Raw genomic sequence first — 27,747 nt, 5'->3', positions numbered from 1 at the left:
TAATGAGGCATATGGCAGAGAAGAAAATTGCATGGGATACATACAAATTAACACCAGACACAGAAGTCTATGATAGATACAAGTTGATCTGTAACCAAGTTACAAAGGAGGTTAGGCAGGCGAAGACAGATTACGAGAAATCTTTAGCAAGGGATGCAAAGAAAAACAGCAGAGAGTTCTTTACTTATGTAAACTCCAGAATGAAGATTGGTCCACTTGATATCGATGGGTCAACTGTTGATGATCCTACTCAGGTAGCTAACAAACTAAATGAATATTTTGCATTCACACATAAGAAGTTATTCAACGAGGGGAATGCCAGAGGTGTATTCAACTCTGGCAGTAAGCTAGTGAATCTTGTAGCAACTGAGAGTAAAGTGGAGGAGAAATTGATGAACATAAACACAAGAAAGGCACCTGGGTGGATGGGATCTATCCAGTTATATTAAAGGAGGCAGCATAGGAAGTAAGGAAACCCTTAGCCATAATTATGAGAACTTCCTTGGATTCAGGGGAGGTGCCCATGGACTGGAGATGTGAAAATGTGACCCCAATTCACAAAGGAGGATCAAAGGCAATGACACAAGTAATTATAGACCTGTGAGTTTACCTTCTGTTCTCGGAAAATTAATGGAGGCACTGGTTAAAGAAGCAATGCAGGATCATCTAGACAAGTCTTCAGTTATAGCTCGGACACAGGATGGTTTTGTTAAGGGGAAGTCTTGCCTGACCAATTTTATTGGATACCATGATGCAGTCAGAAAAGAACTGGATGCAGGGAATAACTTTGATAATATATATTTGGTCCTTAGAAAGGCTTTTGATACTGTTGCACATGGAAGACTGCTGCACAAATTGGAGCAGTGTGGCATTGGAGACAAATTACTGCTATGAATAAAGGGGTGGTTGAGGGGGAGAAGACAGAGAGTGGTAATCAATGGACACTGCTCATTGTGGACTAATGTTATTAGTGGAGTCCCTCAGGGTTCAGTATTGGGTCCATTATTGTTTCTGTATTTATAAATGATTTTGATGATGGTATATCAAGCTTAATGTCCAAGTTTGCAGACGACACGAAGGTTGGCAGAGTTGTCAAGGACACTACTGACACTATGCTGCTGCAACAGGATCTTGAAAGGTTGTGCAGATGGGCTGAGAGGTGACAAATGAAGTTTAACATTGACAAATGTAAAGTACTACACATGGGAAACAGAACCCCAGATAAACGTATCAATTCTGTGGTACTACATTGACAGAGGCAGAGAATGAAAGGGACCTGGGGGTGGTTGTTCAGGCAGATATGAAGTTCTCTGAGCAGGGCTGACGGTCTGAGAGAGTAGCTCATGGTGTATTGTCAATGATATATAGGAATTTTTCTAGCAGCGATAAGGATGTGATTATTCCCTTGTATAAGGCAATGGTCAGGCCACACCTAGAGTACTGTATAAAGGGCTGGAGGCCTCATTTCAATAAGGATGTAGAGCTGCTGGAACGAGTACAGAGAAGGTCAACAAGATTAGTGAATGGAACAAAGGGGTGCTCTTACGAAGAAAGGCTTGTTTTGCAAATTAGTATCTGGAGTCTAGGCACCAGCGAGGTGATCTGATAGAGGTTTATAAAGCCTTGAATGGTTTGAGCATGCTCAATGCTGATGGGATTCTTCCTCTTGCTCAGAATAATCACCTGAGAGGGCATAAATTCAAATTGAGGAAAGACAGATGTAGGATAGATGTGCGGAAATTTGCCTTTAGCCAGCGGGTGTTGGGTTGGTGGAACAGACTTCCATCCCTTGTGGTGGAAGTTGATAGCCTAAAGAAGTTTAAGGCTCAGCTGGACAGGTATTTCGAATGAACAGAGGGGTGAAGTGGAAGTGGTTCTTTTTTATTTATTTATTTATTTATTTTTTTTTTTTTTGGCTGATGCTGCATAAGCTTGCTTTCTTGCATCAAATGCCTCAAATAATGCTAATGCTGAAAACAAGAATTCGTCTGCTCCTATGCTTATCTTTTGTGACACTCCCATTTCTAGGCAAAATGATATCCGTTTTGGGGATTACGCTGACTTCTCATCTCTCTTGGCACAAGCACATTACAAATATTGCTTCCTCTGCATCTAAAAAACTTGGTTTTCTCTTTCGGTCTCGGCGTTACTTTTCTTCCAAACAGCTCCTCACTCTGTATAAATCGCAAATCCGCCCTACCATGGAATATTGTTCCCACATCTGTGGTGGTGCTCCCAAAATCTCTCTCTCAGGCTTCTTTATTCCATTCAGAAGAGGGCAGTTAGGTTAATTAATGATTCATCTCTAACAGAGTCTCTCCAGTCGCTGTCTCAGAGACGGACTGCTTCTGCTGAATGCGTCTTCTACAGATATTTCCATGGGCATTGTTGTTCTGAATTACCTTCTGTAATTCACGCTCTCGCTTTAAAAACAATCCGAACACGTGCCGCCACCGGCCAACATCCATTTACTGTGCAACATGAAATTCAGAGAACCAACTTTTCATCTTCATCGTTTATTGGTCCTTGAAGTTGTCAAAGACATTCTCTCAGATATGCCAGACAAGCTGCACTTGCTACCTGGAAGTCTAAAACGCTGATGGAACTGATATTCGGGTCACACTCAAGCTAAATGGATCCAATTTTGTCGAAGTCCGGAGGATCTGTGAGAGCCAAATCCTCTGCTTGCACTTTCACGATGGTTGGACTGTTAGTAATCCTGGGTATAACCTCCATGCACAAGTACATGGTGAGTGACCACCCAGATGTGAACCAACCTAAGGAGGGGTTGAGGTGTGGCGTCCACGCCACATGGAGGAATGCCGCCCCTCTATGTTACCAGGCAGTACTAGGTGGTAGATTATTCTCGTCAACCGGTGCAATTCCACCACTTTGCTTATTGGAGGCTTGAAGTGGTGAAACCCATGTTAAGTCTCTAGAGCTAAGTTCCGGTCAACCATTTCCTATCTCTTCCATCATGCAGTATGATTGATGACTTTTGAGGTTACGATGAACATCGTGGCGAGTTCGAATATGCCTTACATTTCAAGGGTACAGCTCTAAAACGGTGTTCGCAGGTCAGCCGCTAGTTAGCACTCCGGACTATTCGCAAATCTCTAGAAGGTTTCCGGATCAGCTAGGGTATAATCTTGTTACCTCTACTCTGCCAGATAGTGACTGGAGGGAGTCCAAGTAGTGTATATGCGGGGAGCATTGTAGTGGCCATGGTATGTCAATGTTCTGGGTATATTCTTACCCTATGTACGCCATATCCAAAAATTTCATTACTTCATAGAGCATGTCCCAACCACTTTTTCTTACTATTGAATACACCATGAATTGTCAAACTAATAGAGCAAGCTTATCTGCGGAAAGGTCTAAACCTTCCAAGCACTTCCTAATTCATTTAACAAATATACGTGGTCTCAATTCTAATCTCAACGATGTCCGTTTTCACTTGCAGTATGCCAAACCCCATGTACTTTTTCTGAGAGAATCTCAGTTATTTGTTGATTCAACTACTGCTCATCTCAGATGCTCAAATTATTCGCTGGATGATTCCTTTCGCCTCAAATGTGGTACTTGTGCATATGTCCGTTCTGATATTCCCTGTCAGAGACTTGGCAATTTTTAATCTCCTCTCTTTCATCTTCTCTGGCTTAAAATCTCTCTCTCTCTCTACCTCATTGCGTCAAATTCATCTGTTGTTTCTACCGTTCTCCCAATTCCACTAATCTCTTGGAGCTCTTTGACTTCCTCTCATTGTAACTTGACTTTCTCTAGTCCAACTGTCCTAAGAGTGAGGTAATTTTCCTTGGTGATTTTAATGTGCAAACTACAGCTGGCTTCCGTTTCCTAGTCACACCGACCCAGCTGGTCGGGATGCTGAGGCTTTTGCAATTACTAATGACATTGCACAGATTGTTCATTTACCTAGAAGAATAACGGAAAATCCTAATCATACAGCCAATACACTCAATCTTTTTCTCACAAACAACCTTTCTAAGTACACGGTCGAAGTGAAAGGTCCTTGAGATCACAACTTGGTGATTGTCTCTTCTCCAATGGAACCTTTATCTCATGGCTATTCCCAACGTCGTGTTGCTTGGAATTACAAGAATGCAAAATGGGATGACCTGCGAGACTTCTTTTCTTCTTTTCCTTGGTCGGATTTCTGTTTCAAAACTTCTGATGTCAACGTTTGCTCAGATCGTGTCAGTGAAATTATTCTTGCAGGAATGGAATCCTTTATTCCACACTCCACTTTAAAATCTCGTTATTTAACTAAACCTTGGTTTTCCAAAAAATGTGCTAAGGCTGTTCAAGAGAAAAATGTTGCATATCGTAATTGGCTTGTTTCTAATTCTCCAGTTTCATTTTCTTCCTACACCAAAGCTAGCAACAACTGTAAAGCAGTTATTAATCAGTCCAACCTAGAGTTTGAACAGGCTAAGGGTAGAAAACTTGCTTCTTTCCCTAATGGTTGGCGAGCATTCTGGTCGCTTGCCAAAGCTATTGGCCGCAAATTTTGCCCATCTCTGCTCCGACCTCTGTCCAAACCAGATGGTTCTGTTGCCACTTCAGCCAAGGATACAGCTGACCTGCTAGGATCCCATTTTTCTTCCAACTCGTGTATTAATGAACTTGGAAAAACACCTCCCACCATTGCCAACACGCTCCATTCAATGCCTTCTGTGGTCTTCCCTCAAAAGGATGTCAGAAGGATTTTGATGAATCTTGATGCATGCTAATAAAGCTCCAGGTCCCGATGGTATTTCTCCAGTTGTTCTCAAAACCTGAACTTACTCCTATTCTTTGCCGCCTTTTTTCACTTTCTTATTCCAAAGGTGTTTTTTTCTTCTACTTGGAAATTTGCTCATATCCAGCCAGTTCCTAAAAAGGGTGACAAATCCCTCCCATCCAATTATCGTCCCATTGCAATTACTTCTACTCTTTCTAAAGTAATGGAGAAATCAATTAACCGCCAACTCTTAAACTACCTAGAAATCTTTCGTCTGATGAACGATCGCCAGTATGGATTCCGTCAGTGTCGATCCACTGGTGATATTCTTGCTTATGTTACCCATTTATAGACTAATTCAATGGAAAGGTTCGGGGAAACACAAGTAGTTGCTCTTGACATCTCAAAGGCTTTCGATCGTATTTGGCACAAAGGTCTTCTAAACAAGCTTCCATCTTATGGTTTGCCAATTGTTTTTAGTAATTGGTTATCCAGTTTTCTCTGTGATCGCTCACTGAGGGTGATGGTAGATAGCTCTCTGTCTTCTAACTTCTTCACTAATGCCGGTGTCCACAAAGGTTCAGTTCTTTCACCCACTACTTTCCTCTTGTATATTAATATACTTCTTCCATTGACTGGAAATCCTATCCATAGTTTTGCCGATGATAGCACATTGCATTCCATTTTCCATTTTGAGAAACCTTGTCCTGCTCAATCAGCTTCGATTTCTTGAAAATCTGCTACCAATTCCTTAATTGCCGAACTTCAGGTAATTTTCCAGTGGGCATAAACAATTTAGTTGATTTGAACCCTTCTAAAACTCAGTCTTATCTTATCTCTCGCAAAAAGGATTCTTCTGCTCCTATGCTTATCTTTGGTGACACTCAGTTTTCTAGGCAAAATGATATATCTCTTTGGGGGTTACCCTGACTTCTAAGCTCTCTTGGCACAAGCACATTACAAATATTGCTTCCTCTGCATCTAAAAAAGTTGTTTTTTTCTCTTTCGCTCTCGGCGTTACTTTTCTTCCAAACATCTGCTCACTCTGTATAAATCGGAAATCTTCCCTGCCATGGAATGTTGTTCCCACATCTGGGGTGGTGCCCCATAAACCTCTCTCTCAGGCTTCTTGATTCCATTCAGAAGAGGGCAGTTAGGTTAATCAATGAATAATCTCTAACAGAGTCTCTCCACTCGCTTTCTCATAGACGTACTGTTTCTGCTGCATGCCTCTTCTACAGATACTTCCACGAGTAATGTTCTTCTGAATTGGCTTCTATAATTCCCGCTCTCTCTTTCAAAATGGTCCAAACAGGTACCGCCACCAGCCAACATCTATTTACTGTACTACTTGAAACTCATAGAACCAACTTTTCATCTTACTCGTTTATTCATTCAACTGCCGTTTTCTGGAACAACCTTCCTTCATACGTATTTCCTGAAAATTACAGTCTGCAGAAGTTCAAGTCCAATGTCAACAAATATCTTCTATCGTCTTCCGAACCTCCAACCCAAGCACAGTACTAAGTACTATGGGTTCTAATACCTCTCGTGTTTGGGGTTTAAATAAAAGAGAGAAAAAAAATACAGTATGCTGTTGCAACAGGATCCGGAAAAGTTGAGATGAGCTGAGAGGTGGCAAATGAAGTTTAACATTGAAAAATGTAAAGTACTACATATGAGAAGCAGTAACCCCAGAGTAATGTCAACTGTGTAGTACTATTCTGACTGTGGCAGAGAATGAAAAAGACCTTTAGGTAATTGTGGAGGCAGATATGAAGTTTTCTGAGCAGTGCATAGATCTGCAAGAGTAGCTCATGGTGGCTTGTCAATGATATACAGGAATTTTTCTAGATAGAAGGGATAAGTAGGTGATTATCCCTTTGTATAAGGCAATGGCCAGGCCAAACCTTGAGTACTGTATCCAAGTCTGGAGGCCTCAATTCAAGAAGGATGTAGGAGCTGTTGGAAGGATTACAGAGAAGGACAACAAGATTAGTGAATAAAACAAAGGGATGCTCTTATGAAGAAAGGCTTAAGTTTTGCAAATTACAGTGTATGGAGACTAGGCACCTGCGAGGTGATCTGATTGGGGTGTATAAACTCAGAATAATCGCCTGTGAATGCATAAATTCAAATTGAGAAAAGGTAGTAAAAGGATAGAGGTGCGGAAATTTGCCTTTAGCCAGCGGGTGTTTGATTGCTGGAACAAACTTCCATGTGTTGTTCTAGAATTTGATAGCTTAAATAGATTCAAGGCAGAACTTGAGAAACATTTGGAGCGAGTGATGGGTGAAAAAAGGTTTTTTTTTTGGCTGATGCTATATAAGCTTGCTTTCTTGCATCATGTGCCTTTGCTAATGCTAAAGTGGGATTTACTCAAAGAGGTAACCACCCTCAGTGGTAAAGGGAAAGGTTTTTGCTTTCATAAAGGCAACTATGGATGTCTGAGACAATATTTAAATTCAAAGAATTAATCTTGGAATCTACTAGGCTTTTCATACCTACTAAGAAATATTGTTCAGGGTCTAGGGCTAAATAGAAATCAGATAAACTAATGAGACATGGGGCACAAAGAAAAATACATGGGATATATATAAATTAACATGTGACACAGTAGCCTATGATAGATATAAGCTGGTCTGTAACCAAGTCACAAAGGAGGTTAGGTAGATTACGATAAAGCTTTGTCAAAGGATGCAAAGAAAAAAGCAAAGCATACTTTACTTATGTAAACTCTAGAAGGAAGGGGATGAATCAGATAGGTCCACTGGATATCGATGGTTCAACACTTGATGATCCTGTTCAGGTAGCTAACAAACTAAATGAGTATTTGGCATCTACATTCACCTCTGGCATTCATACATGAGGTGAATTAAACTCTGGCAGTGAGCCAGATGATTTTGTAATAACTGTGAGCAAAGTGGAGGAGAAATTGTCGAAGATAAACATAAGAAAGGCACCTGCAGTGGATGAGATCTATCCAGTTATATTAAAGGAGGCCGTAAACGAAGTAAGTAAACTCTTAGCCATAATTATGAGAGCTTCCTTGGACTCAGGGGGAGGAAGCCATGGACTGGAGATGCACAAATCAGGGTCAAAGGGTGAAACAAGTAATTACAGACCTGTAAGTTCCAGGGAAATTAATAGAGGCACTGGTTAAAGTAGCACTGCAGGATCACCTAGACAAGACTTCAGTTATAGCTCGGACACAGCATGGTTTTGTTAAGGGGAAGTCTTGTCTGACCAATTTAATTGGATACTATTATGTGGTCACAAAGGAACTGGATGTAGGGAATAACTTTGATATCGTATATTTGTATCTTAGAAAGGCTTTTGATACTGTTCATGGAAGACTGCTGCACAAATTGGAGCACTGTGGCATTGGAGGCAAATTGCTGCTATCGATAAAGAGATGGTTGAGTGGGAGAAGACAGAGGGTGGTAATCAATGGCCACTGCTCTTCTTGGAGTAATGTTATTAATGGAGTCCCTCAGGGTTCACTGTTGGGTCCATTGTTGTTTTCTGTAATTATTAATGATATTGTTGAAGGTATATCAGGCTTAATGTCCAATTTTGCAGACGACACGAAGGCTGGCAGGGTTGATGACACTACGCTGCTGCAACAGGACCTAGAAAAGTTGAGCTGATGGGCTCAACTTTTCAGTTACCACCTCTGAGGTGGTAACTGAAGTTTAACATTGACAAATGTAAAATACTGCATATGAGAAGCAGTAACTCCAGAGCAATGTATCAACTGTGTAGTACTACACTGACAGCGGTAGAGAATGAAAAGGATCTGGGGGTAATTGGCATTGAAATTTATATGCACCTGTTTCATGGTGTCTTGCAATGATATACAGGAATTTTTTGAGCAGGAGGTGATTATCCCCTTGTATATGGCAATGGTCAGGCCACAGCTTGAGTACTGTATACAGGTCTGGAGGCCTCATTTTAGGAAGGATGTAGAGCTGCTGGAGCAAGAGCAGAGAACGGCAACAAGTTGGTGAATGGAACAAAGGGTTGATCTTACGAAGAAAGGCTAAATTTTTGCAAATTACAGTATCTGGAGACTAGTTACCTGTGAGGTGATCTGATTGAGGTGTATAAAACCTTGAAGGTTTGAGTACGCTCCATGCTGATAGGTTCTTCCTCTTGCTCAGAATAATAGCTCCAGAGGGCATAAATCAAATTGAGGAAAGACAGTTGTAGGATAGATGTGTAGGAGATCAATGCGCAGATAGATTTGTTTAACTTTAGCCAGCGTGCTGTTGATTGCTGGAATAAATTTCCATCTGTCATTGTAGAAGTTGATAGCTTAAACAGATTTAAGGCAGAAATGGACAAACATTTTGGTTAAATGAATGGATAAAATTAGAAGATTTGTTTTTTTTTTTTTTTTTTCTTTTGGTAGTTGTTTGCGCATCGGCTTCTGTGGCCATAATGCACCTCCGAAGGTCTTTGCAGTTCTTTGATCCAAGCCCAAGCGGGATTCAAACCCGCGACCTTTGGGTTGCCAGTCAGGCATTTACCCACCTGGCTAGCCCTGTCGGCAGCTGATGCTACATAAGCATGCTTTCTTACATCATGTGCCATTGCTAATTCTAAATACATGTGCTGTGTTAGAGTAACTAAGAATAAGGACAGGTGCATGTATACTTGTATTCACACCGATGTTGGAGTATAGTAAACAAATTTGATGAATTTGAAGCCTTTGTCAAGATATCCATAGCAGATATTGTTGGGACATCAGACACATGGTATCACACAGATATAAGGAATTCAGAATTGGAATTTGGGAAGTACAATGTGTACAGAAAAGATAGACAGGATAGGTAGGGAGGAGAGGTTATGGTGTTAGTTAAGAAACACACAAAATCTAAGGAAGTGCATTCAGTCAACATAGATGAACAGTGCAATGATGAGTCAGTTTGGTGTGACTGATGTCCTGGGAATGCAAAACTGAGGGAAGGAGTTTGTTATAGACCTAAAGACTCTTATGAGTACAATGAACAGTTATACAGAGAAGTAGTGTATAACTACTTCTCTTAATTAATCTCTCTCGTAAGTAATTATAAGACATTCAGTAAATCAGAATGTCTTATAATTTAAAGCAAATTCCCCTGAGTCCAATGGCCATTCAAGCAAAAGCAAGAAGTATTTATGAAGATATTAAGGATAATTACAGCAAACCCCAAGCCAAGTTCGTGGCAAGCAACGAGTGGTTTAATAGGTTCAAGCATCATGCTGGTTTCCAAAACATTAAAGTATGTGGTGAAGTTACCAGTGCCGATTCTGCAGCGGCAGAGAAATTTTGTGATGTGTTGGAAAAAATCCCTTCTAAATCTCTACAGCCTTCAACTTCACAGCAGCGTGCTTATCAGCTGGAGAGTTAATTCTGGCAACGATGTTCAAAAGGTAAAAGTTGCTGACGTTATGCCTGTCCCCTCTCTCTTTTTGTAATTTTATAATTTTGAAATTTTTTGTAATTTTGTAATTTTTCCTGCGCATGAGATAAAAAAATTGAATAAATAATTCTATTTACATGTTCGTTGAACAATTTTTTTTTTTTTTTGCTTCAATCAAATTCTATCCAATTTGCGAGTGCTGCATAAGCATTTAGGGAAATTCTGACTTATGTAGAGTTCCGCAGAACGCAACCTTACGTATTTGGGGAGTGGCTGTAGTTTCTTTTAGACTGCAGAATATTCTATTTCTGCTGTAGCTCTGGAGTTTCAATGGAATGCTAAAGAAATAATTCAATTAATGATATATTGGGTTAGCTGTTGTTGGTTAAATTTGACTTTCTTTTAAGAATGTCATTCAGTAAGAGAACAAAAATGAAATGGAACAGATGCTTTGAGTAACCATACTGAATTAAAGAGACAATGTTTAATTAAAAATATTTGAAATTTTACATCACTCCAATTCTACAAGGATATGTTCTTCTTCAACAGTATCTCCTGGATTGCAGTAAACAGCTTTAACCTTGCCTGTAGTTCCAACAGTCAAACTATTTTGCATTTTCATAGCTTCGATAACACATACTTCATGCCCTTCAGCCACCTAATAAAAAATGGAAAGAACAAAAAAAATTAATGTCATGCATTTATTATATGTGACAAAACATATTTAATAATACGAAAAAACACCAATCTGCAGCAAACACACAGTGGTGGATTAAGGAGGATCAAATGCCCCAGAGAATGAGTATATTGGAACAAATTTTATGATTGTTGTATTGTAACTATTCATGTTGTAAGAAAAACAAAAAAAAAAAAAAAAGCTGGTTAAAATTTTTAAGTCAAATTTCAACCTTAATTTTCAGTTTCAACATTATATCAACTCCTTCCCATCAAAAAAAAAAAAAAAAAAAAAAAAAAAGATTATTATAATTTCTGATAACAATTTCAATGAACAATGGAAATCGAAAAGCTATTATAGTAAGCAAAAATAGAAAGACTTTGTTATCTGTTCAACAATATTCAATAAAATCCTGGATTTTATTTTTTGGCACTGCTGCTATCAGCAAACACATTGCACACTCTGTAGAGTCATAAGGGGCTGGAATCCCTATCACTATTCATATAAAGAGTTGGTTTTCTTTATTTTATTTTTATTCCCCATTTAATATTATTTAATACTGTGAGCTAAGACAGTTGGTTCGGCCTATAAAGGCACTAAGACATATAGATATTAGGGCAACCAGACTTTCCCAGAAATTATTTATCAATAGAATATCCCAAATTTTTAAAATGTGTCCCTTGAAAAGTAATTCACAAGAACTTCAAATTGTACAAACTGACTTGGGAAGTGTGTGTGTGTGTGTTATGGGGGTTTAACGGTGCTAAGCTGCTCTGGCTATAATGCACCTATTCACAGAAAAATTCTAAAAACAAAATTTAGGCTTAACCACTTGGTTTCGTTTACAGAGATATTTTAGAAATTATCATATAGACCAATTATTTTCAGGTAAAAGAAAAACTCATTGATGTTTGCACGATCTCCAATAATATGTTGTAATGTCACTGGTTCTTGCTGATTTCTCAGGGAAAACAGAACAGATGTTCTGTCCTGTTGATAGTGAGGGCAGCCAATCAGAATATCAGTTCAGCCAATCAGTTTAGTGTTGGCATTCGAGGTGAGTGGACGTGCTTAGTCAGGGCTCCTCAGTGAAGTGGTTTACTTTTGGATAGTGCTTTTAAATATTTGATTTATTTAGATATTGTTGGATTATTTTGTTATAGCTTTTCCTGTAACAGTTTGATTTTAATAATATTATAGATATAATTTTTTAAAGTTAACTTTCATTGATATTTATTTAATTTTATAATGGTAGTTACGAGATCTGCCTTAAACACGTCACAGGGTATCGTGACTCACAAGGAAATAGCCGATGGCGATTTACAGGTGAGTAATGATTTAATCCGTTGTGGAACCTGTGGAATGTTTCCCAAGGTCGACCTGGTCACTAATCCTACCTCACCTGGGGATTCTTTTCTTTGTGATCGATGTAAGGAGTGCACCGATCTTAAATAACAATTTGGTGCACTGATGGAACAATTTGAGTCCCTGAAAAAACGGGTGCTTGGCCTCGAGAATAATGCATCTGGGAGCTCGTCAGGGACTCAAAACTCCAGCAATCTAACAAGTGATACACACCCGATTTGAGCCTCAAAACAGAAAAGCCAAGTGCAAACTACTCTCGTTAAAAAGGACATTGTTTTATTAGGAGACTCCATTGTCAGGGAAACAGGGAATATTTTTTGTAATAAGGATAGGTGGCGCAGAACCAGGGTATGTCTGCCGGGAGCAACTATTGACGATGTCACCAACAGATAGTCAGATTTTAAAGAGGGTAAAGAAAATATTATTATTCATGTGGGGACTAATGATATTAAACGTACACGATCTGACGATTTGTTGGAAAAATACAGGACCATGCTGAGGAAATGTCGCGAGCTAGGCCATAATGTCTATGTGTCTGCAATTCTGCCCAGACAAGATAGGAGGGATTATATGTGAAGAGCCTTGTGGATTAACTCAAGACTTGAAGGCTTTAGGGGGGGAAATTTCTATCAGCATGGCCCACACTTGCAGGTAGAAGGAATTTGTTTTGTAGAGACGGATACACTTAAACAAAGGTGGTGCAAAAGTTTTTGCCAGTATTATTGAGAATACTTTAACGGTTCAGGGAAACTGCTAGTTAGGGGGGGATGTGGGTAATACTGACACGCGCTTATCTGATAATATTGGTCAAAGTAACTCTTGCACATACCTTAAGAGTTCTTATCTGTTACCCCAACTAGAAGTATTATCTAGATGTTCTGGGGGCAGAAACACGTGAGCGGGTAGCTAATATCAGGGAAGAGAGCCTAAAAAACTTCAAGGGTTGTTAAATATACAAGAACAGTAAATATTAATTGTTTATACAGTAACGTTAGAAATGTCGTCAATAAACTGAGTGAATTCGAACTGCTGGTTAAAACAAGTAATGCGGACATAATAGGGCTTACAGAGACGTGGTGCCACCCGGAAATTGGGGATGATGAGTTTAAGTACGGCTTGTATAATGTATTTAGGAAGGATAGGGTAGATAAAAGGGGTGGTGGGGTAATGCTTCTTATCAGAAGCAGCCTGAGTGCGACGATAGCTTTCCCAGATTCAGATATTTAACATGCTAGTATTGAGTTTGTATGGTGTGAGATAGTTGGAAACAAAGGTATAATTCGAGTAGGAGTAATCTACAGCCCAGGTGATTGTGAAGATTACGACAAAAGCCTCTACATGCAAATGGAATGGGCAAGTAAGCGTCAATGTCTTATTATGGATGATTTCAATTTGCCTCTAATTGATTGGAGTAAATGGGAAGAAAGGTGGATGATGACGAGAGAGGTTGCAGAAGTAAAAGGCAAAGGAATGGGTTTTAATTTCAGAAAAGGAAATTACGATGCCTTAAGGTAATACATGGCCTCTATTAACTGGGTAGATATCGTGCAGAAAATGAATACATTTGAACTGTGGTACGCTTTTAAAATATTAATCACAGATGCCTTGAATGCGTATATACCATTAAAAAAATAATCCATGAGGAGGGTTCCAAGTTGGATGAATAGTGAAGTTGCCACATTACTTGAGCAGAAAAAGGTGGCATGGTGATGTGTAATAGAGCCACAGAAAAGGTTCGATAGGCAAAGGCAGTTTATGAGAAATCACTAGCAAACAGAGCAAAGAGGGGGGGGGGATAAAGAATTCTTCACATATATAAATGCCAAGAAGAGCAGGACAAACCAGATCAGACCTATACGTAAGGGAAAGGGGATAGTATTAAATACACCAGCTGCCGTTGCAGATGAACTCAACAGTTATTTTGCATCGATATTTACAAATGAAAAACCTTTTGTGGCAATGGGAAATTGTGGGAGCGAAGTTGAAAAATATGTAATTAATGATATTGAAATTTCGCAAGATTATTTAATGTAAAAAAAATTTCGAGCCTACAGACCAGTAAGGCTCCTGGAGTTGATGGAATATACCCTATAATCTTAAGGGAGGTGGCAAGCGAGTGCATTGAACCATTGAGGCTAATTATGCGAGCATCACTAGACAATGGGGAGATTCCCTTGGATTGGAAAAGTGCAAATGTATCTCCCATACATAAGGGTGGCTCTAAAAGTGAAGTTGGAAATTATCAACCTGTCAGTCTGACTTCAGTAGTAGGGAAAATCATGGAGGCAATGATCAAGGGTGGAATTCAGGATCTGGATCGAACTGAAATTCTCAAGGATACTCGGCATGGTTTTGTAAAGGGAAAATCATGTTTAACAAATCTAGTTCGCTATTTCGAAAGGGTCACTCACGAGCTGGATTTAGGGAATAATTTCGACATTGTTTATTTAGATTTCAGCAAAGCTTTTGACTCAGTCCCACATGAGTGGTTGCTTTATAAGCTGGAACAGGTTGGAATCACTTGGAAAATCCTTAGATGGATAGAAGGATGGCTTCAGGGCAGGAAGCAGAGGGTTGTGATAAATGGCTATTCCTCATATTGGGTTGATGTAAGAAGTGGGGTTCCCCAAGGATCAGTATTAGGACCACTGTTGTTTTTAATTTTCATAAACGACATTGATGAAGGGATAGAGGACGTGATGTCTAAATTTGCAGATGATGTTAAAATTGGTAGAGTAGTTAATGATCACTGTCAAGCTGAGCTTCTTCAGAGAGACCTAGATAGACTTCAGGAATGGTCAGAAAAATGGCAGCTATGCTTTAATCCAACACAGTGTAAGGTATTACACCTGGGAAACAGTAATCCCAAAATAACTTATTCACTTGGTGGAGTTCAACTAAACCCAGTACTGGAGGAAAGGGACTTGGGTGTTACGATACGGTCAGACATGAAATTCTCTGAGCATTGTAAACAGGTTGCAAGGAAGGCCCATGGTGTCCTATCGATGATCTATCGAACTTTTGCAAGTAGAGATAGGGACGTGATAATCCCATTATATAAGGCTTATGTTAGACCACACTTGGAATACTGTGTTCAAGTATGGAGACCCTACCTAAAGAAAGACATCGAGCTTCTTGAAATGGTGCAAAGACGGGTAACTTGCCTAGTGAGATCGGCAAAAGGGCGTTCTTATGAAGAAAGGCTTTGAATATGTGGGTTGCAGAGTTTGGAAACTAGACACCTTAGAGGAGATTTGATTGAGGTGTTTAAGGCTCTGAGAGGCATCAGTAAAATGAATGAGGACGAAATTTTCAAGATTATAAAAAATGATGCTAGAACTAGGGGACATAAATTCAAGTTACGGGGGAGGAAATGTTTAGATTGGACTGCAGGAAGTTTTATTTTAGCCAGCGAGTTATAAATTACTGGAATAAGTTGCCTTCATGGGTGGTAGAGGCCGACAGTTTGGGGAAATTCAAAGGTCATCTGGATAGTACTTTCCGGTAAGGGAAGCGCATAGAATGATAGGTTTGATTTCCTTTTTTTTAATTAATTATTATTATTATTTATTTATTTTTTTTTTTTTTTGTTTTTATCATTGTTTTGTTCGGATTTTTTTATTTTTTTTTGGCTGGTGCAGCATAAGCCATAGGCTTTCTTGCACCATGCGGCCATTACTAATATATTTGACTGTTAAATTTTCTGAACAGTATGGACACTGAGTAGGATCTTTGCCTGTGAGTAGATGGAGGTGGGTCAGATATGTGTGTCTGATTCGTGCCCATGCAAGTACCACTTCTTCTCTTTGCACTGTTTTGGTGCTAGAGTTGTAAAGCTTTGGATCATGTTTCAACTGGTAGAGGTTTTTGGTTTGGGTGTGCCATAGCTCTTTCCACTGCTTGAGACATGCTGTTTCTGTGATGTGACTGTAGTCAGAGGCTGGAACCGGAACAGAGATTAAATCAAAAGTCGATGGATTTTTAGTAGTTTGATCAGCAAGTTCGTTCCCTTTTATCCCCGAATGTGCAAAAGGTTACTGATTGATGACATTTTTCAATTTGCAATAGGAGTCGTCTAATTTGATTTAAAACAGGGTGAACCTTGAAGGAGGAGTTTTTCATTGCTATAATTGAGCTGAGAGAGTCTGTGTATACAACGTATTTTAGAGATGGGTAGAAATTGAGGTTGTCTAAAGCTAATTTTATTGCATAAAGTTCTACAGAGAAGCTGCTATACTCAGGTGGAAGGGCAGCTGAAATGATAGTGGAGGGAAATACTGCTGCTCTCCAACTGCTGAATGTGATTTGGAGCCATTGGTATGTATTGGCAAAAAATCAGCATATTTCTTAATATGGCTTCCATGGAATTGTTTCACATTGAGTGTCGGTAGGCGGTTCTTTCCCCACTTGTGAAGATAAGTATCGAAAGATAACTGGGGGGGGGAGTCCAAGGCGGTTGGGAGTAATTCATTAATTGTTGCCTGTTAAAAATAGAAACATTAATTCAATAAGGCATAAGCCTGCTGGTCTTATTTTACTGGGTTTATTTCTATAGAGGTTTTGCAGTGGTGGATTAAAGAGGTATGGCTCAATAGGATGCTGACAGAAACTTTGAATTTGGGCTGCATACTTAAGAAGTAGCATTTTCCTGAGGAGGCAAAGAGGGGACTCATGCTTCAATATATAAACTATGGGTAGGAGATGTCCTGAAAGCACCAGGAGCAATCCTTAATGCACTATGCTGTATAGGTTCCAGCCAGTGGAGTGTACTCTTTCGGGCAGAATCACAGATTGGAGCACCATAATCCAAAAGGGATCTGATCAATGCTCTATATAGGAGCAGCAAAGATGTTCGGTCTGCTCCCCAAGACAGGGCAGATAAAGCTTTTAGTATATTCAGCTTTTTGAGGCAGGTAGTACACACAAATTTAATGTGCTCAAAGAAATTTAACTTCCTGTCAAGGATTAATCCCAAGAATTTGACCTTGTCAGACACTGGAATGGTAGAGTTTGACATCTGAAGTTCAGGATCTATATGCAATTTACGTTGATTGCAAAAGTGAATTGCAATGGTTTTCTGCTGTGACAGACAATAGCCATTGCACTGCCCACCTTTGGACTTTATTCATAGATATCTTCTGACAAATTTCTATGACATTTTTACAGGCAGAAGGAGTACCACAAGGGTCTGTACTGAGTGCAACCCTTTTGTGATGGAATCAATTCTGAGGACAAAAAGGGTTGCACTCAGTACAGACCCTTGTGGTACTCCTTCTGCCTGTAAAAATGTCATAGAAAGCGAGCTGTGGTATCGAACTTGGAACAAATGATTCTGGAGGAAGTTCCTGATGAATATAAGCAGGTTGCCTCATAGACCAAGAGCATGGAGGTCACTGAGAATGCCATGACGCCAGGTAGTGTCAAATGCTTTCTCTATGTCTATGGAAATCATAACAGAATGTTCATTTTTAGCAAAGGCATTGGTCTGTAACTGTACAGACTGGTAGATCTTTTCCCGGTTTCAAAATGGCCAGAACTGTGGCATGGTGCCAAGAGGTGGGGGTAAAGGTTTTCAAGGAAGATTCGGTTATAGAAGACTAGCAGTATTTTTAAATTTTTTTCTTCAAGATGTAACATGATATAATATATTCCGTCTGGCCCAGAGGCACTATTGCATGTTGTTTTGATAGCATGTAGTAGTTCAGAATATTGAAGTGGCTGGAAGGAGTACAGAGGTTCGAAAGTTGATGGATCGTTGTTCACACATGGTTTTAATTTTCTTGAAATTCACAGAGTAAGTTGATACCGCTGAAATTTGGGAAAAGGTTGTGCCCAAGGCATTTGCAATGTCCTCAGGAGCAGAGAGCTTTTGTCCATTCCACAAAAGAATTGTGGAAGGGATGGCTGGAAATCTGCCTAATTTTCTTCCATATTAACCTGGAATTAGTGTTTTTGTTTATGGCAGAGGCAAACCGAATCCAGGAATTCTTTTTGGCTTGTCTTTGTGTGAGACATGCTTTTGCCCTTAGCATCTTATAGTTAAGAAGATTAATTGTGATTGGAGATCTACGAAAAGAATTCCATGCTTTATTTTTTAACTTCTTTGTTTTTGTGCATTCTTCATTCCACCAGTAATTATGGTGCCATCGGGAAGGGGGATTCAACAATGGAATTGAGCATTTTGCTGCAGATAATAGGTGTGACATGATATAATTTGTTGCTTCATCTATCGGCTGCGTTCGTATAAATTTCTCATCCAGACTGATAGCTGCTTGAAATTTGACCCAGTTGGCTTGAGAGAATTTCCATTTCCTACAGGATTGTGATAATGTTAGTTGGGTAGTGAGCAGCTTACAAACGATTGGAAAATGGTCACTTCCCATGGTATTATCCAGAGCGGACCATTCCATTATTGGAAACAGAATTGGGGAGCATACTGATAGGTCGATTGTAGAAGTTTGCTTATCCAGAAAGGTTTCAATTAGTCGGCCATGTCTGTCTAATTTAGTGAAGCTCCATAAGGGGTAGTGGCCATTGAAATCTCCCAAGAGACAGACAGGGGAAGGTAACTGCATTAAAAGATTTTCAAGATCTTGGTAGGAGAAGGTATGACTTGGAGATAGATAGATACTAATGTTAATGCAATCTGGGCTATCAAAACGTACTGCAACAACTTCAATTTCAGTTTGCAAAATTTGTTTGGTCTGGATCTTTGTACTGACCAAAATGGCCACGGCCTCATGGGCTGCATTTGAAGTATTAAAATCTTGTTGGTAGATAGAATAGTTCTTTATGTTGGTAGAAATTTAGTTAGGTAGGTTTCTAGACAGAAACCAACTGGAGAATAGCGGTTAATTAAGACTTGAATATCATTCAAGTCTTAATTAACCTCTACGAAATCCTCTACAATTCCATTATAGTATATAAGACATTAATGGTGTTTAGTAGAAGAAGCTGTATCTGACTGTTTTTTTAATGTGACTGGCTTGTGCCGTTCAGGCTTTGGTTTGTCTTTTTTTAGAAGAATGGCTGACCGGTGTCCATTATGTTCTAAGTTTTTTAAAAACTTAGAACATAATTGAACTGTTTAATTAATGCAATGTTCTTTATGCTCACAACAAAAGAGACTGGGAATGAGATCCATGGATTAAACAAATTATTTAATTATTAATAATTATTACTGTTAGTATTAGTGGAAAATGATGCAAGAAATCAAGTTTATACAGAATCAGCCAAAAAGAGAGTGGGAGAAACCCAACAATTTCTGTTTCACTTGGAAGAACTAGTTTCATCTAGTTCTTCCTTGAATTTATTCAAACTATCCACCTCCACAACACCAGATGGGAATTTGTTACAATGATCAATCACGCTCTGTACAAAGACAAATTTTTGCACATTTGACCTGCACCCATTCTTTCTCAATGAATCTATGCCTTCTCATTAGATGTAGTCTGGAGCAATAGGAAGGATTCTATCTGCATTGAGCTTACCTGCATCAAGTCCTTAAACACCTCAATTAGATCTCTATGCAGGCATGCCTTACTCTCCAGATGCTGCAATTTGCAAACTGAAGCCTTTTTTGGAACAGTACTCTTCTGTTCACCTCACAAATCATGTTGGTCTTCTCTGAACCCATTCCAACAGACCCACATCCTTCCTAAGATGAGGCTTCTGACAAAATATGCAATATTTGAGATGTGGCATAATTGCTGCCTATACAAAGGGATGATCACCTACATATGCCTGCGGCAAAATTATTATATATCATTAACAAAACCCATGGCTTTCCTTCAGCCTCTCTTCACTACTCAGAGAACTTCATATCTGACTGCACAATTCCCCCACAGGTCTTTTTCATTCTTCACTGCCCTGAGTATAGTCAGGGCCGCTGAGAGCTGGCCTGGGCCCCTGGGAAAACAATTTTGGGCCCGATGACAGAAAAAAAAAAACCTGCGTGTAGATAGAAATAGTTATTTATTTTTTCTGTAAAATAATAATACAAAAATTGAATAATAGTGATACAATATTGGATAAATACAAAATAATAGTTTAACAAAAAATTTCCACTCGTATAATAAGGTTAATCTCGATAAACTATCATATCATATCAGATCACAAACTCAAAAAATCACAGCTTGAGTCTCGGATTTAGACTAAATCACAAAGGTGCCTTGCGACTTGTAACTCTATTATTTTTTAAAAATCACAGTGTTGGGCTAGCTCTGCCTCGACTGATAATAAGACCAAAGATGAAAGTCGGTTTTGACAAATAGTTGACCATACATTTTTAATCCTTGATAGGCAACTAAAAGAACCTTCTGCTTGAGCCACAGTCACTAGTATTGTACAAAATAACCTTAAAGCAATAACAATATTGGGAAATAGTGGTTCAAAAACCAGATGTTTTATTTTATTGAGCAACTGTATAGGTGAAAGATTTTTTCCCCTGTATATTTGCATCATATATCGATTTCAGATGTATTAGTTCTTCAGAAAACTGCTTGCTAATATCTTCATATTCATTTTGTAGTTTTCTTGCATTTTCTCGAATTTATACCTCATTTAAGTCATAAAATAACCACAGCACACTGAATACAATGTTTATTTCTTTCACTGCATCAACTCGAGTTGTCATGTTACCAATAATACTGTCTAAAAGAACATTAAACTTTAAATACTTCAGTTGGTGTTATTTTCGATTCTTCAGCATTTCTTTTCCTTGCCTCTCTATAACTCTCATGTTGCAAGACTAGGAATAAATGCTGAAATCATCCATATACAGTGCAGTGCACTGTTTACAGTTGGAGGAAGTTGTTTGGTAATAGAATTGACTTGAATGGCAAAAAGCGTAACACTTAAAACGGATGGACTTCAGGGCAGGAGACAGAGGGTTGTGATAAATGGCTATTCCTCAGATTGAGTTGATGTAAGAAGTGGGGTTCCCCAAGGATCAGTATTAGGGCCACTGTTGTTTTTAATTTTCATAAACGACATTGATGAAGGGATAGAGGGCGTGATGTCTAAATTTGCAGATGATGTTAAAATTGGTAGAGTAGTTAATGATCACTGTCAAGCTGAGCTTCTTCAGAGAGACCTAGATAGACTTCAGGAATGGTCAGAAAAATGGCAGCTATGCTTTAATCCAACAAAGTGTAAGGTATTACACCTGGGAAACAGTAATCCCAAAATAACTTGTTCACTTGGTGGAGTTCAACTAAACCCAGTACTGGAGGAAAGGGACTTGGGTGTTACGATACGATCAGACATGAAATTCTCTGAGCATTGTAAACAGGTTGCAAGGAAGGCCCGTGGTGTCCTATCGCTGATCTATCGAACTTTTGCAAGTAGATATAGGGACGTGATAATCCCATTATATAAGGCTTATATTAGACCACACTTGGAATACTGTGTTCAAGTATGGAGACTGCACCTAAAGAAAGACATCGAGCTTCTTGAAAGGGTACAAAGACGGGTAACTCCCCTGGTGAGATCGGCAAAAGTGCGTCCTTATGAAGAAAGACTTCGAATATGTGGGTTGCAGAGTTTGGAAACTAGACACCTTAGAGGAGATTTGATTGAGGTGTTTATTAGTAAAATGAATGAGGATGAAATTTTCAAGATTATAAATGATCTTGAAATTCAAGTTACGGGGGGAAATGTTTAGATTGGACTGCAGGAAGTTTTATTTTAGCCAGCGAGTTATAAATTACTGGAATAAGTTGCCTTCACGGGTGGTAGAAGCCGACAGTTTGGGGAAATTCAAAGGTCATCTGGATAGTACTTTCGGGTAAGGGAAGCGCATAGGATGATAGGTTTAATTTCCTTTTTTTTTTATTAATTATTATTATTTATTTTTTTTGTGTTTATCATTGTTTTGTTCGGAATTTTTTTTTTTTTTTTTTGGCTGGTGCAGCATAAGCCATAGGCTTTCTTGCACCATGCGGCCATTACTAATACTATATGGGTGTGAGCCCTTTGATGTAAATTTAAGGGCCTTTTTTTTCATCTTTGTGTTTAAGAAACACAGGGGGAGTAAGATGAGGTTGCTGAGATGGTAGCAGATGTTTCCCCAAGATGGTAGCAGATGTTTCCCACTGGCTATAGCTTTTGAGTCTGCAATAGTATATCCATTATGTTCCAGAACCGATGAGGGGTGTTCATTGTACTGTCCCTTCATTTTCCGCACTTTTTCCCAGACTACCTTAGAGCTGATCGCCTGATTAATAGACAATGCAAAATGGATCCAGGATTCTTTTTTGCTCAGACGTTGGATAAAACGTGCTTTGCACATGTACGTTTAAAAGCTATTAAATTGGCTGTTGTGGGATATCGGGGGAATATCCCCCATGCACCTTTTTTGCTGCTGTCCATTGTGGATTCCATCATGGTTTGTGAAATGGTGGAAACCGTGTAGATGTTTTTGGAATTGCCATTGCAGCTGCTTAGACAATACCTTCTGTGATGTATGTGACCGCATCATCGATAGGCTCCTGACTGACTGCAGTGATGTCAAAATTTGCCAAACCTTGGAAGTCATTCCAGTCAGCTTTATCAATCTTTCACTGTGGTAACCTTCCCTGTGATAACCTGCTTACACAGTGGAAAACACCATCTCCCACTGTATAAGCAGGTTATCACAGGGAAGTGGTCACTTCCATACAAGTTTTCCTCCACCTCTCAGGTAAGAGAAGGGAGCAGATAGAAAGATCAATGGCAGAAAATGTATGGATAGGCATGTGGAAGAATGTGTTTGTTCTCACATTTAGAAAGTCATTGTCATTTAGCATATGCTCTATGACTTGTTCCCTTCCATTATTGGTAGCACTACTGCACAGGGTGTTATGTCCATTAAAATCCCTGAAAAGTAAAACAGGGGGAGGCAACTGCGTTACAAGATCATAAAGGTGTTCCTGGGAGATGTTGGTCCCAGATGGCAAATATATAGCGCAGATGGTTAACAAAAAAACCCACTGTAAGGCAAATTGCAACAGCCTCTATGCTGGTTGTAAGTAGCACAGGCTGAAGTGGGGTCTGGTTGCCCACATGGATAGCTACTCCTCCACGAGCAGGACCATCCGCAGTTCTGGCCTTATGAAAAATTGTGATGTTACCCTACCATGGGTAACATCAAAATGATGACCCTACCAAGGGTCATCATTTGCCTTTAGGTAAGTCTCCTGCAAGCAAAAGCTGCAACAAATATCTTCTTTCGTCTTCTCAACCTCCAGCCCAAGCACGGTACTAAGTACTATATGTTCTAATACCTCTTGTGTTTGGGGTTCATATAAAAAAAAAAAAAACCAAGCCGGCTCGTTGTTTTGCAGGAGGGCCTTGATGTCATCACTATTTTGTTGGAATCCACAACAATTCTACTGCAGGAATTTAGCCATTATTTTGGCTTGGTGGGTCCATCAGGTGGCTTCCAAGGTGCTGAGAGCTTACTTTTATCAGTCTTGGATTTATCTTTTTTTTTTTTGGGGGAAATATGGATGCTGTCCCGTGTCCATTTCCTCCTCCACAAAGAGTTCTAAGACTGATTTGTCCGGTATTATGGGTGGCTCTTGCAATCTTTTTGGCTTTTCTTTACCATTTGGTTTTGGTAGTGGTGGAGCACTAGGAGGTACGGATATTGGAATGGCAGCTGACTGCATTTTTTGGGTGGGCTTTTGTGAATGCAATAAATAGCATGCAATCAGAGTGAATGACTCTCATGGCAGTACAGTCATCTCAGTTTGTGTACCGATAGTGCACTTAGCAGAAACTTTCTGGGCTTATGAAGGTTTCCTGATATTTATTGGTTGGATATGTTTTTGGCCTCTGGGTAGGAGATATTCAGCTCTGTTTTTATTTTTTGAATTTCATTTTCATCCTTCCACCGCTGGCATGCTCTAGAGTAGGCAGGGTGCTCTCCTTGGCAATTGACACAGATCAATTTTGAAGCTGAACAATCCTTGCTCTCATGGTCTTTAGCACCACATCGAGCACAGGCAGGGTTACCATGACAAGCTGTTTGTGAGTGGCATTATTTTTGGTATCTAAAACACCTCAGTGGGCAGTTTAGATTGCCTGCCTTAATGGAAATTGGAGGCTGTGGGGTGTTGAATGTGAGGATGAGAACTCGGGTAGGGACGAGATTCCCATCCTTTCATACTGATATGCTCTTGAAGTCACTCCTTGGTCTTTCAATTCAGAGCAGATCTCTTCAGGGACATGAAGAAGGTCCCACTCTGATATCACATCTCATGAAGAATTCAGAGTTTTGTGGGGAATTATGTTGATAGGTATTCCCCCTATGGGGAATACCTATCAACTATATATATATCAAATACCTATCAGGTATTCCCCCTATGGGGAATACTTATTCCCTATTGATAGGTATTCCCCATAGGGGGAATACCTATCAATATACCCTAGAGTTCAGGATTTTCTCCACCTGTTTTGCATTTGAAGCTTCGACCAAAAGGTTGCCAGCATGCAGTCATCGTTTAACGGATTTTGGTTTTCCTGCCAACTCTTCTAATCCTTTCTGGATAAAGAAGGGTGACATTTTCCCAATTGATTGCTCTCCAGTGGAATAGAGAATGAGGAAGAGTGGCATCACTGGTGGTGGTGTGTCCTCAGTTCTGGCTCTTTTTACGGAGGTGTTTTCCATGCTATCATTTCAATTAGGTAGGGCCTTGTTGGGGGGCCCCAGAAGAAAGAGGATTTAAATTACTCATAGGAGTAAAATAAAAATTTCAGATTCCCTAAGTACCTCACCCACCACAGAGCCTACGAGGGGATGCTCACTCGTGAACTAGCAGGTACTGCGTACACGAATAGGATGCCAAGTTTGCTCAGGAGCATCATACCCACATTTCCAATAAGCCTTGATCCCGTCCCAGGACCAAAGGGAGCGAGACTTATTGGAATGCAGTTGACCCTAGCAGTAAGAACCACCTGCCAATTGATCCCAGTTGGGCTGGTCAGGGACCACACATCTTGTTGAAGCAAGGTGTTAAAGCTGGGCCCCTCAACCACCAGGATCCCCCCTCCGAGTTTCCGCAAGTCGCAGCGCATGGATTCACACGCTGGATTCCAATGATGTAACCCTGGAACTAAGGTATGGGCATTAGATCCCAGTGATGCTAATTTGGAAGATCAGCAAAATCACTGGGAGGTCCCCTCATCACATACAGGTGCCCACATCGAGGAGACACTTAGGGCAGTGGTGAATTAAACACAGCTAGTACTACACCAGTTGGTCCCAGATTAATCTGGAATTTACAGCTCCTCGCATGAGGTACCTTGCATTTGTCAATATCAAATTTCAACTGCCACTTCTCGGCCCATCTGCCTAATTTCTGTAGATATTGTTGCAGTAGCAGACCATGATTATGGTGATTAACTACCGTGCCAACCTTCATATCATCTTAAAACTTAGATATTAAACCTGATTTGCCATCATCAATAAGATTAATAAATATAAACAACAATAGGCCCAGCACTGAATCCTAGCGATCTCCATTAATAATATTTATCCGTGAGGAGCAGTGCTCATTGAAAACAACTCTGTCTGTCTTCTCACACTCAAACAATCTTTTATGTACAGCAGAAACTTAAAAATGTCACACTGCTCCAATTTGTATAGCAGTCTTTTAAGTGCAAAGTATCAAAATCTTTTCTGAAATCTAAGCATATATATATATATATATATATATATACTGACAAAATTATTTTTTGCATTTAGTTCCCTGTGTAATAGCTATTACTGTGTTATTACTGTGTAATAGCATCTAATCAAATTGACCAGATAAGCTCCTCTTCACAAGTTCATGCGGTGACAGTATAACTGCATTTCTGTCTAGAAGATGCTGCAATATTTCTTTAAACAGTGACTCCATTATTTTTTCCTGGAACAAAATCAAAGGTCTGTAAATACACATGTCTCCCTTTGAATCCCCTTTGTGAATTACGGATACATTTGCAATCCCCAGTCCATAGGGATTTCCCTGGATTGACTCAGGAATGCTCTTATAATCATGGCTATAGAATATATAATCAAGGTTTGCTTTCCTTTTTTGCTGCCTCCTTTAATATAACTGAATAGATCCCATCCACCCTAGGTGCCTGTTTTTCACCTTTAGCTTCAACAATTTTCCTTCACTTTTCTCTTAGTTATCACAAAATCATTGAACCCCCCCCACCAGAATTTTATTAACTTCTGGAATTACTATCCCTAAACAATTTCTTATGTGTGAATTTGGTTTTAAAATACCCATTCATTTTGTCTGCAACTGGAGCAGACTCATCAACAGTTAATCCACTCATAACTAGTGGTCCAATCTTATTCAACCTTCCCTTCTGCTGTTTACATAAGTATTGCTGTGGCCTTAACCTCTGGCCTTCTGGCTGTGAAGGGCTTGTACAACAACTGAAGAAAGACAGATCTAGGATAGATGTGTAGAAATTTGCCTTTAGCCAGCGGGTAGTTGGTTGGTGGAACAGACTTCCATCCCTCGTTGTGGAAGTTGATAGCCTAAATAAATTTAAGGCTCAGCTGGACAGGTATTTTGAACGAACAGAGGGGCTGAAGTGGAAGGGTTTTTTTTTTTTTTTTTTTTGGCTGATACTGCATAAGCTTGCTTTCTTGCATCATATACCTCTACTAATTCTAATGCTAACAGTAGCATTCATTTTTCTCATTGTACAATGAACAGTATTCATAAAGAAGTATTTGTTGCTTTTCTTGTTTTTTTTTGAAAGACACCTCATAATCTGCCTCACCTTCGTGAGGATTATCCGCTTGCCTAGCCCTTGTCACTAATTATAGACTAGGTTATATATATATTGTAGATCGACATCTCTTGATATTCTATGCATGTCAATGAACTTTTCTTCACTTCCACAAGTCTCACCAGTTCATCTGACATCCATTTATCTATTCCTTGAACTGAATTCTTATTTATTATTAAAAGCCTAGTAGCATCAGCTGGTCTCAATACATAAAATTTAAAAACTTTCTGCGACTCTTATAGTTACCTTACAAACGCAAAAAACACTTGCCTCTGATAGAGTTACACCTTTAAGTAAATTCCACTTCAATACATTGTGCTCACTGCCACCTAGTAGGCATGCAGATTCATAATGCAAGAAGGGTCCGTGATGATAATCTGGTCAAGAGTATTGCTTTCTCTTGTTTTGTTTAAAACAGGGGAAAGCAATACTCTTAAAAAAGAAAGTAGCAATAAATTCACAAATCTTGCTACTGTGTGAGTGACCAATTCACAAGGTCCAGTCTATATCTGGAAAGTCCCTCATTACAAGAAATTTTGATTTACTGGCTCACTTTGTATGTCTGTACAGTTGTTCATTATGCTCATATGGAAGGAGTGGTGGAGTCATGCTTCTTATTAAAAGCAGCCTGAGTGTGATGAAAGCTTTCCAAGATTCAGACATTTTGCATGCTAGTATAGAATCTGTATAGTGTGGGATAGTTGGAAGCAAAGATATAATGAGAGTGGGAGTAATCTACAGTCCAGGTGATTGTGAAGATTACAATGAGTGCCTCTACGTGC

The 27,747-nt window shown here is 39.4% G+C and overlaps 1 protein-coding gene across 1 annotated transcript in view; it reads right to left on the bottom strand.

Moving 5' to 3' along the window:
• Positions 1-10,618: 10,618 nt before the first annotated feature.
• The window catches only part of LOC150091114 (propionyl-CoA carboxylase alpha chain, mitochondrial-like), a 1,103,107-nt gene continuing 1,085,978 nt past the window's right edge, over positions 10,619-27,747 (bottom strand). The window contains exon 23 of the mRNA XM_090381963.1: positions 10,619-10,807. Coding sequence (XP_090238089.1) covers positions 10,661-10,807 — 147 coding nt within the window. The 3' untranslated portion in view covers positions 10,619-10,660. The remainder of the gene's footprint in view (positions 10,808-27,747) is intronic.

Source organism: Mastigoproctus giganteus, chromosome 1 (assembly GCF_048544385.1).
Source record: "Mastigoproctus giganteus isolate SK-2022 chromosome 1, ASM4854438v1, whole genome shotgun sequence".
Classification (NCBI taxonomy): Eukaryota; Metazoa; Arthropoda; class Arachnida; order Uropygi; family Thelyphonidae; genus Mastigoproctus; species Mastigoproctus giganteus.
The sequence above is the reverse complement of the archived record's forward strand: the minus strand, read 5'-3'. Positions and strand labels throughout refer to the sequence as shown.